This window comes from Pseudorasbora parva, chromosome 2 (assembly GCF_024679245.1).
Source record: "Pseudorasbora parva isolate DD20220531a chromosome 2, ASM2467924v1, whole genome shotgun sequence".
Lineage (NCBI taxonomy): Eukaryota > Metazoa > Chordata > Actinopteri > Cypriniformes > Gobionidae > Pseudorasbora > Pseudorasbora parva.
Genome location: NC_090173.1, coordinates 3,296,971 through 3,308,872, shown reverse-complemented (window position 1 = coordinate 3,308,872; position 11,902 = coordinate 3,296,971). Strand labels below are relative to the sequence as shown.

At 36.6% G+C, this 11,902-nt stretch overlaps 1 protein-coding gene across 1 annotated transcript; it reads left to right on the top strand.

Moving 5' to 3' along the window:
- Positions 1 to 938: 938 nt before the first annotated feature.
- On the top strand, positions 939 to 1,799 carry LOC137089901 (exodeoxyribonuclease-like). Its single transcript, XM_067453471.1, has one exon. The coding sequence runs from the start codon at positions 939 to 941 to the stop codon at positions 1,797 to 1,799; it is 861 nt and encodes a 286-aa protein (XP_067309572.1).
- Positions 1,800 to 11,902: the final 10,103 nt, after the last annotated feature.

The following is an 11,902-nucleotide window of genomic DNA, read 5'->3' as shown; positions in this document are numbered from 1 at the left end:
CCTTAAACAGCAGCATTAGAGGATCAGTTTTCCTACACTATACGTTATGGTGACAACTGCATGAGGAAACAGATCTGATTTCTGAATATACTGGTCAAACTGGATCTGAAAAAAACGAGCAGCATCATTCAGTAAAAAATAAATAATAATAATAATATTGTAAATAGCATATTATTGTAACCCCAGCACATCTAAGCTGTAGTGGGTGTGTAAGATCCATGCCTGATTTAAGGTGTGGTTGAGGAATCGGCGTATTATATAAGGCTGTACTTCCACCAAGCAGAAAACACTGTTGTGAACAACAAAGGTAATACATTATTCTAATGTTAAAGAATAATTTGTATTTTATGCAATGCCCTTGTGTTTATTAACGTTTTTTTAACTCAATATTTTTTATTGGTAATAGTCCTCAAGGCATCCAAAGTAAGAAAGACATTTAGGTAAGTATTTACACTTGTCATAGCTATACATTGCTTTTAATATCATTACGCTGTTGTACCTTTGACTTTTGTCATTTTGAACAAATTCTGAATATATGATATAACATTGTTCATAACAATGTGATACAAAGTGGTCGATTGGACAAAATATTTTAAACCATGGCATGTGCTGGTTATTCTTCAGTGACTACATAGATATAGAGCAGCTCTTGGTCACTTTGCCAAATTATTGCAGGGTTTTTTCTTTATTTTTCTTTCTCCAAATAATAATTTTCTCTCTCACTCCGATTGTAGTCCATTTAACAAAATGTGCAATAATTTTCAAAAGTGCAATTATATAAAATTAATATTTAATTAAAATGATATTCATAATCTTGCTGTCCTTTTCAATTTAATTTCTCTCTGTGTGTGTGTGTGTGTGTGTGTGTGTGTGTGTGTGTGTGTGTGTGTGTGTGTTCACAGTAAACTTCACAAACAACAACAAAATTCTCCCTCACGATGGCTCTCAAAGTTCTCTCCTGGAACATTAATGGTCTAAAAGCAAAACTTGAACAAAAATATGAACTACTGAGTCTCTTTGCAGACTATGATGTTGTGCTTCTGCAAGAGACTCGTGTTGGTGAGGCAGATTGGGATGAAATCACAGAGGCCTTTAAAGGGCCGTATAACATTAAACCAGTGACAGGCCTGAATTGCACAATGTATGTGAAAAAAAAGAAAACAATGTATTTGACAAGCTTCAGTTCAAGCAGAAAAGGTGTTGCCATTATTATCAATAAAACACACATGCGTCTGAAAGCTTTTTGCGATGGTGGAGATTTTGCTTGGATTAGTGTTGAGATTGCCAGCCAGTGGTACACATTTGTGAGTGTGTATTACAATGCTAAGGATGACGATCTAATCTGTGATCTCATGTTGAAGCTTTTCTACAGCTTCATTACAAAGCGGTTAGACCTTGATAAATGCAGGCCTGTGATTGGTGGAAACTTTAACACAACACTTTGTGACCTGGATGTGAAAGAGCAGAACAAAGCACACGGACCACGAAGAAATCGACTGAATGAGTTCATTAGCATAGTGCAGCTGTCAGATGTGTGGAGAGTAATGGCGGATGGCGGAGAGGGATACACGTACTCATGTGGAAACCCCATGTCCAGATTAGACTACATTTTCATGTTAAACAGGCACATGGATCGTGTGCAAAGTTGTGAAATACTCAACGACATACATCAGTCTGATCATTTCCCGTTGACTCTTACTCTGAAAATGAATGAAAATGATGTTGAAAACTTGGCTTCGAACTTAGAGCAAGTAAATGTAAGCTGCGGTAGAGCTGAAGAATCAAAGGATTCTCCATAGCAATCTGTGCGTTTATGAGAGCAACCATATATTTGTGTCGTTTTCTTTATAGGATTTAATTTTCTAATCAGTTATAATCAGTAGTCATTTAGACAGTTATTATTTGATGTATCATGTATTCATATTATTATTCATATTATTTGATTTACATTTAATCGTTTTGTAGTCCTGTATGTATTTTAATGTTTACTTATTTTCTTGCTCTTGCAATGATCACTTTTGTTTTTTGATCTAATGATTGTGTGGTTTCAAGGGAATTTTATCAGTACATGATTTTCAGTGTTACCAATTGTCAAAAGCAAAGGCATTTTAGTAGAACTAGACCTCTTTAGATAAAAAAAAAAATGCATGTCTAATATCTAGATGTGGTACAGTTTATTCCCAATCATTTGTAAGCTATTTTCTGTTCTTATTTAAAAATGTATGCTAATGAATAAATGTAAAATGTGTTCAAGTCATTCTGTACTCTTAGAGGTCAAAGTTGGTCATTTTTCACTTAATAAACGGTAAATACCAACCAGTGCTGGGTCGGATATTTAGGGGCCAAGCACCGAAGGTGCGGAGGCACCTATTGAAATCGTTAGTGTTCTTATTATTATTCTTCTTCTTCTTTTTCCGCTCTGGAAGTCTATGGCAGCCAGGGACGTGCACAGGATTTTTGAGGGGCAGTTGCTCTGACCTAAAAAAGGGACCCCCCCCCCCCCCCCCCAACAGAAACCAACCACCCCACCCCCACCCCTCATCATCTGTCCAATTACATATTATTGTTATTGCCATTATCATTATTATTTCAATTCCCCCTAGTGGTATTTATGTTCTGCTCAGGAAAAATATTATAGGTGGGGCTATTTTTTTGCAGGGGGGTCTGGGGGTTTCTCCCCCAAGAATTTTTATTTCGTAGATGTGATTTCCTGCATTAGGGTGCGTTTGAGGCCATTTCCCTTGCCTATACCAATAAAGAACTCAAACCAGTCAATATCAATAGTCTAATAAAAAAAGACAATATTAATTTAACTGCCATCAACAGTTTATGATCGTCCATTTGTTATACCTTTCCGACAGTGTTAAGTCTCACCCGACAACGGCGACAATCTCCTTCTGGTGCCGCTCATGCAGGCTCAGCCAGGGCGGTCAGGAGGATTTTGGGGGCCCCAAGCAAATGGACATGGCTAACTTTCTACAGATAAACGGGTAATGATTAAAAAATGTTTGTAAAACTTTAAGAAACCATTTTTAAAACATCTATAAACATTACATAGATAGACAGACCAAATATTCCTAAAACTTTGTTAAGGGTTACTAGTTGGTTTGTAAACTGATAAACATTATCTGGATGGTTATTATGAAGTTGCAACAGATGACTATAATACCTGTTAAATAGTTAATTAACAGTACCAGTAAAACATGTGGGTTGTCCTGATACTGTACTTCAAAATGCAACAGTGTAAAAATTACCACACCGAATAAAGTAACTGTTCAAGATCCATTGGTAACTTATACAAATAATATCATATTTGCATAAACTGTTACTACCATATATCCCGACACTAGCACATTAAGATAAGCTATGAAAAAAAATCATGTTCCGCTGCCTCTTTCTGGTTAAATAATGTGTATAATAATAGTTAATGCTATATTAACTATTCCAGGTTATTTATGCATAGCATAAAAATAGTTAGCATATTCCATCCGTTCGAAAAAAAAGTTGCACTAACTGTTCATTACAAGCAGCATTTGCCAGGCAGGTAATGCTAACATAAACATATTTTTGCTAGCCTACCTGCTGCAAAATTACACCATTTTTGTACAAATAGAGTTATTTTATATAGTGTAATTTATCACTTACCACTATCTTGTTTTTTTTCTCTTTTTTCTTTTCTGGCTTCCTAAAGCATAATTCCGCTTCACGATTCCCGAGGAGGTTTTGTATTTTGCCGGCAGAGATCACGTGGTTGTGTGGCTGCTGTCAGCGACGACTGAGAGGGCCCCCATGAGGGGGATTCCGATAACTGTCATTGCACTTTACTGCATTGACTATCAAAGGGGCGCTCATACGGAAGCCCTGAACGGCCATGGATAATATTTTTTTTCTGTGTTATGTCGTGATCACGAGTTAATTTTCTCGTGATCTTAAGATAACGAAAGTTGTTTTGTCGTGATCACGAGTTCATATTTTCTAAGTTACACAACTGCGCCACGAGGTGGCAGTATAGAACCAATTGATGGGGTGCGGTATAGCCTATCCATCATGTGTTGTACTGGTCCAGATTGAACACGTTGAAGACCTTTCGTGATCACTATAATTTGTGCAGTACTGTGTGCATTAGGCAATTAATATAACTGAATGGTCTAATGTGATTAGTTTGCTATAATAGGTGCGTTACTAAACTTACTGTTAAACTCATTTTGATTTCACTATTCTATTTGCACCTTTTTGTGCATTAAAATGCCATTTTAATCAGCAGCCTAAATAACCGTTAGTTTGCCAGATTGTGTCACTCAATGTATCGCCTTGATGTGATGTATAGCCCATGTAAAGATGCATATACGACGAACAAAATACGTTTATAAACAAACAAACGTTTAATCCAGTTAATACAGTCTCGTACAAAATACAATCGTTTTAATTGCACATTATCACGGATTTAAATTAGGCCGCAATATTGCAGCCTAATTTAAATCCGTGATAATATCCGCAATATTGCAGCCTAATTTAAATCCGTGATAATATCCGCAATATTGCAGCCTAATTTAAATCCGTGATAATATCCGCAATATTGCAGCCTAATTTAAATCCGTGATAATATCCGCAATATTGCAGCCTAATTTAAATCCGTGATCATATCCGCAATATTGCAGCCTAATTTAAATCCGTGATAATATCCGCAATATTGCAGCCTAATTTAAATCCGTGATAATATCCGCAATATTGCAGCCTAATTTAAATCCGTGATAATATCCGCAATATTGCAGCCTAATTTAAATCCGTGATAATATCCGCAATATTGCAGCCTAATTTAAATCAGTGATAATGTGCAATTAAAACGATTGTATTTTGTAGAGACTGTATTAACTGGATTAAACGTTTGTTTGTTTTTAGAAATATGGAGTAGGCTACTGCATCGCTTTTTAATGGAATAAAGGCTAGAAGGAAGGATACTAATAACAAACTAATTATGTAATGTTATTTCAAACGAATGAGGAAAATAAAATGGGCTGAATCGAAACTAAACGATTTTTAGAATAGAACAGAATAATCTGCCATCCTTCTGAAGGATCCTTCTCTTTTGATCATTTAAACATGTTAATTACACAAATAAAATGTGTATTAAGTGAAGCAAAGATTTTGCTGAAAGATGGCACGGTTTATTATCCATTGATCAGATGCCCGTGAAAGTTGTGTTCGTTGCTACAGCAACAGCAGACTCTGGGTGCAGTGCAGTATTTCAGAATGAAACTCGTTATCACGAGAAAACAACTTTTGTTATCTCGAGATCACAAGATAATTAACTCGTGATCACGACATAAGACAGGAAAAAAAATTATTATCCGTGGCCGTTCAGGGCTTCCGTACGCTCAAGCAGTTTGTCGTTGCATTTTATTCTTAACCTGTCGCTGTCTTGAGGCCCCAGGCCAGCTCGGTGCCCCAAGCAATTGCTTGACTTTCACTTTCGGGGTACCCGAACATGGAAGTGAACGAGGCTTTGCGATTTTTTTTTTTTTTTGTATCTAGGCCTACGTGAAATTCTGCATCCATTGTACGATTTTTTATTTATTTTTTTCCACCTCGGAAGGGCAACGTGAGTCGAGAAGGGCATATGGGCAGTTGCCCGGGCAACCTGAGCAACCCCCCTGTGCACGTCCCTGATGGCAGCCCATAGAACCGTATGGTAAAAAGTTGTGAAATTTGGCACACTCATAGAGGCCAGTATGAGCTGTCATTATAGCAAATTTGGTGCCTCTAACTCAATCCCTCTAGCGCCACCACCTGTCCAAAGTTTCACTCATGTTTATGGTTATAACTTTTGACCTCTAAGGGCTAGAAACAAAATTCTTTTTTCCTCTGATTCCTTGGCTCAAGCTGATTCGATTGCACCCTATGATGTCATTTTCCGGTATGCAAATTTTCCCGCCATTTTGAATTTTCTGAAAAACCTACTTTTTCGAACTCCTCCTAAGCCGTTGCTCCGATTTTCACCAAAATTGAAACGGATCATCTTCCGACCATGCCGACAAAAAATCTTGCAAATCGTGTTGATTCGCCAAATCGTTTTCGATAGACGTGCAAAAATATTTTACGTAATGTTTGCGAAAACACACTTAAGGCAATATCTCCGCAACGCTTTATCGTATTCAAACCAAACTTGGTACATGTCATCACAAGCATGTCCTGAGGCAGCATGCAGTGTTTCGGCGCAGCGCCACCTACTGGTCTGGAGATACGAAAAATGCCTATTTTTGATTATAACTTCTGAACCGTTTATCCAAAACTCATAAAATTCTCATTAGCTCTCATTAGATTCAGGGCGTCATGCCGAGTCGACTGATATTCGATTTTACCATGTCGGCCATTTTGGATGTCGGCCATTTTGAATTATGTGCTAAAATGCTGTATTTTATGAACGCATGAACGGATTGTTATGAAACTTGGCATGGGTCATCACCACAATGCCCTGAAGTAGCCTGAGAAGTTTCGAAATAGCGCCACCTAGTGGAGAATTTTTTTTTCCAAACGCTTATCACTTTGAGTGTGGCTGACATATTTTGATGAGAGTATGTTTTTTGGTCTCCTGAATCCTTGCAGAGTCCAACGATACCAGACTTGCCAGGTTTCGGCATATGGTTTGCGCAGCGTTGTAATTTAGCGCTTAAAAAACATTTGCTGATATCTTGGAAACCGCTAGTCCGATCGAGACGAAACCAGCGTCAGAAGTTCGGAAACATAGGTCGGTAGTCAAAAACTAATGCCCAAATGGCAAAATATTGATAGTAAGGGGTAGTAAAATCCAATCAAAGTCAGGTGTCAGTCATTTTTTACGTGTTTTTTCATATAAATGTCTATAACTCCAAAACAAAATGAGATATTTTCACCAAACTCGACACACATATGTATGGGCTCACTATGAGGACACATAAAAAAATTGGTGGGATTGTGCCTCTTGGTGGCGGTTTAATAAAACAAAACATGAAATTCCCATTGACTTCAATGCAGTATTATGGTTTAAAATGCTAATGCTATAATTTACGAATGCATTAGCGTATCATCACAAAACTCGGTATGTGTCTTCCGCTCTATGTCCTGAAGGTACTCAAAAAGTTTTGGGGCAGTGCCACCTTGTGGTCAAAAGTTGTAAGTAAATGTACAGAACTGCAAATAACTTTTGATTAAATTAACCCATTGTAATGAAACTGGTCATAATACATTCAATGGCTCATGCCGAGAACATGGATACCAATTTTGCCATATTTTGCAAACCTATCTGTCATCCGTCTTGTTATTTGTTAAAAACCTACTTTTTCAAACTCATCCTAGACCGTTTTTCCGATTTTCACCAAAATTGAACCGTATCGTCTTCAGACCATGCTGACAAATAGTTATGGATGTTGATAGACAAAACAGTTGTCATATTCCACTGCAACAGAGTTGAGCTATGATGCAAAAATGACTCTTGAGGCTGTATCTCTGCAATGCTTTGACATGTTGACACCAAAATTTGCATGTGTCATTGACATCTCAGTCTGACTACACCACATTAGTTTCGTAACAGTGCCACCTATTGGTCGAAAGTGATAAACCATTAAATCATTATTATTGACTGTATTTAAAATTGTACAGCTATTTTGCCTAAAATCAAGTTAATAAGTCTTTAATGGCTCATTGTTACAGTTGGTTTGACACTTCCAGCCATGCTGGCATGTCTTGTTGTCTCTTTTTTTGCTTAAAAATTGTCTACAAATGTCTTTATTATTTTTGCAGTTGGTCTGCTGCTGGCTTCCTTGTTTGCTTTTCTTGCGCTTGGCCCCGATAATGGCTGCTTGCAGCTATATTTAGAAATTGTAGTTGGTTACTGATTCCAAATTCAAAATACAAAAATTGTAGTTAGTAACATAATCCATTACACTAGGCCTATCCATGTTATCATAGAACAGAATCTGACTACCCTTGCTAAAAATAAGTATACTTACTATGTTAATAAGTATACACAGTAAAACGTGTTTGGTTACACATATTGGGTTCCTGTGTTGGGTTATTTTCCAAAAAAAAATTGGAAAATTTCTAGTAATAGTTGTTGGGTTAAATATGGAAAACATATTCCAAGCTTATCAGGCTGACCTGTTGAGGGACATAGATGATGAGTGTGAGGGAGCAGGAAAAGAAAGGATAAAATATTTCTGTTAATCTCCCCTGCTAGCCTATTCCAGAGATTCAGTTCATTCAGTTGTTGAAGGATTTCAAGAGACAAAGAAACAAGCAAAAGATGTTTCAAAAATTCCTAACTCGCAATCTTACGTCCCTGGGGTTGCTGGGCGGAAGAGCAGCCCCAGCCGAGTACGTCCTCCTCATACAGATTACAGCAAGAAGTCCTGATGCCAGTGTGTCAGGCTTCTGAGGGCAGTCCCTTCCACCCAGAAACGCAACGCTCGTTACTTACTTACTTACTTTATTGTTTATTTTTACAGGGACAATGTAAAATTAATAGTAACTGCACCAGAGTTAGCAAAGAGATTATTTAAATCTGCTGTCCCTGGGCAGGTAAACAAATCAAATAACTTACAATACAATACAACATCACAATAGCCTACATATCCATAATATAATTACAGTCATTAATGGTTGCAAAATGTGTTCTACACTCAAAAAAATTAACTTGCACTGTTGTTAGTTGCCCTCAAATCATACTTGTTCACGTTACTTCATTAAAAACTCATCTAACTAAATTAACTTAAGTTTACTGAGTTGTTTCTACTAAAAATTTGTATTGTCAGCTTTACTTAATAAGTGTTTGTTCGGCCAACTTAACATTGTTGAGTGAAACGAACAAACTGGCCAGTGGAGCTGTAGTTCCCAGCATGCTTTGCAATGGACTGCATCAGGAGAGTAAATTTAGGGATTAAAGTGTTATTTTATGTGTTTTTCAGTAAAATATGTTTTTGGTGTATGTTAGTGTTTAATGTTCATTTATGTTGGACATTTAGAGGAGTTTCTGTAATTAAGGTTAGTATTTTGCAGAAGATGATCTAGGGTGTTTAGGGCACTCTAACACATTTATTGGATGAACATCCTGCCCTCAATTAAGTTATTTTTGTTTTTAAACATTCACTTGTAGAAGAACTAGTTAATTTAATAAGATAAACTAAATTGATAAATGTGTTCACCTAACATAATAAACTTTTATAAATGTAACATAACATTTTTCAGTAAACTACACATATAAATATTATGTAACAGTGACAAATTGAAATGGTTTGTATTGCTTAAAATGTTTTGTCAGCTTTACTTGACATTATTTTGTTAATATAACAAATATTATTTATTTGTAAAACTTACTCAGTGTAGTTGGTTGGAACCACTTGATGCTGCTTTTTAAGTAAATTCAACAAATAGTTTTTTGAGTGTAATAATAGCCAGTGCTTGAGCTTCATTTGAAAAATGGTGAAGTTGTCAATGCTTCGGATGTTTGTGGGTAAGGAATTCCATATCCTCACTGCTCTGACCGAAAAAGCTGTTTGAACAAAAACTGTGGTACCAAATCTCCCCTCCCAGAAGCTCTAGTCCTTCTGGCGGAGGAGGAGCAAGATTATGGATAATTCTATACATCAAGAATACATCATTGTAAAATACAAAATTATTAAAATGTACAAAAAAAAATCAAAATGGTACAGTGATGATAGTCCCTTGTTTTTTGTCTAGTACTTTGAAAATGTGTTAATTAAGAGAGTACACAGGCTTAAGTGTAGTCGCACCTTGATTAATTATTATTATTATTATTATTATTTAATTCTCACATGCTCAAGTACTGGACGACTGGAATCTAATCTCCATACAGGCAGAAAATACACTTAAAAAATGAATGAAGTTGCATTGATGAGTTTGAAATTTGGTGTTTGAAAAATGTGTAACAGCACAAAGAAAAATAGAAAAGGTTATGTACATTATTTCTGCTGCATAGACTTTTTCAAGCTGTTAAACAACTAAATAAACTTGCTACTGAAAAAAAAAAATCCTGCTGCCGAGCATGAAGTCTGTGAGCACTTTAAGAATGATTCAGAACAATTATGTGTGTAATGCAGGATTTTAATCAGCTTCAGAGCTATGCGCCGCACAAAAAAATCTCCTGTGTTAAATTAGGAGTTTGAAGTCACCATTATGGTGATCAGTATTTGCTGTTTTTGGGCAGTTCTGAATGGATTTTTGAATTGGATCATTCCAATTTGCAAATGAAACCGTTGATTGAAAAGAATCAGCTTGTTCATGAATTGGACATCGCTACAGAGCATATGACAATTTCTTAATTTCTACTAAACAAGGAATGACATGTTTTTATGAAATGTAGTGGGGTAAAAAGTATGATATTATGCCTTTAAAAATGTGTTATTCTCATTTTGACCACTGAGTGGGGCTGTGAACTTTACCAAGATATCAATGTATTTAGGTAACCTTCCTTATGCCGTAGGGAGGGTGTTTTGACCCAGAAGGGCAAAAAAGGTTTTGACCGAAATAGTGATGAATGTATGTAAACTTTCCTTTGATTAACGTGTTGAGTATTCATTTGGACAGTATGCACAGTGGTGTTTCTGGAGCTAATAAACTGATGCAACAGAATAATGTCTTCTCGTTTCTTATGGATGAAGTAAGCAACTTAACACCAAAGCAATAAAGTGAGTCAGTCAACCTAAATTCTCTGGAACCAAAACAATTCAGTAGCTTAACGTATTAGATTTAGCTCCAACAGAATTTAATAATGTAAAAGTACAAGTTTCCCTAGATAAAAATATGCCGATAAAGTACAGAAATATGTACTTAAGTACAGTAACAGAGTACACAAATAGTCTTACTGTCCAGCCAGAAGAGTATTGCAATACCCTGTGCAGCACGCATATTTTTTATTATATTACTTCTAATTTAAAAGGGGTTTAATACCGTACATTAAGTTTTCCTGGACAAAATTCTAAATACATTTATTGTATTCTTTTTCCATTGTGTTTCCTATGGACACAGAAAATGTGACACCTAATATACTGCAGGTGGTGTAGCCAATGGTTTTACTTTCTACCTGAATTTTTTGGGCATCTTGATGGCTCAGTGGTCAAACTACTGTGACTGCTGAGCACATATTCATGTTTGTGCATGTTTCTTAACCTCGTAACGACATTTCCCCTTTTCGAATGTGTGTTTATTTCAATATATGTGTTAATATGTTAATTATTTTGTTTAATATCCAAAGTGATATGTTAAATGCAAGTGTAATATTACTGGAAAGTGATAGAGTGTTACTTGTTTAAAGGGGGGGTGAAATGCTGTTTCATGCATACTGATCTTTTTACACTGTTAAAGACTTGGAATCCCATCCTAAACATAGACAAAGTTTCAAAAGTTAAGGTGGACGTTTGATAGAGTATTTCTTTGTCAAAAATACTACTTCCGGTTAGTCATAAGTTTCGGCAATTTTTTTCCGATCATGATCACTTGACGTTAAAATTTCGGAATTTCCTTGTATGGGCCGTACGGACAATTCTACCGGAAGAGCGTGAGAGAGAGAGAGGGAGAGAGAGAGAGAGAGAGAGAGAGAGAGAGAGAGAGAGAGAGAGAGAGAGAGAGAGAGAGAGAGAGAGAGAGGGAGAGAGAGGGAGAGAGCGAAAGCAACAGGCTACGCCCATCAAAGCGGGGCTCGTAGGCTGCGCTGCACAGGTGATCTGACTTCAAGAAATTAACAATGTCACCAAAAAAGTGCGTTTTTGGTTGCCAGAACAAGACAGTCCTGCACAGATTCCCCAAAACCCCGCGTTAAGGCAACAGTGGATGTAATTTGCTTTTCCGGATCAGCAACTGAGTTGCGCGAATGTTTATATCTGTTCGCTGCATTTCGGTGCCGACTGTTTCA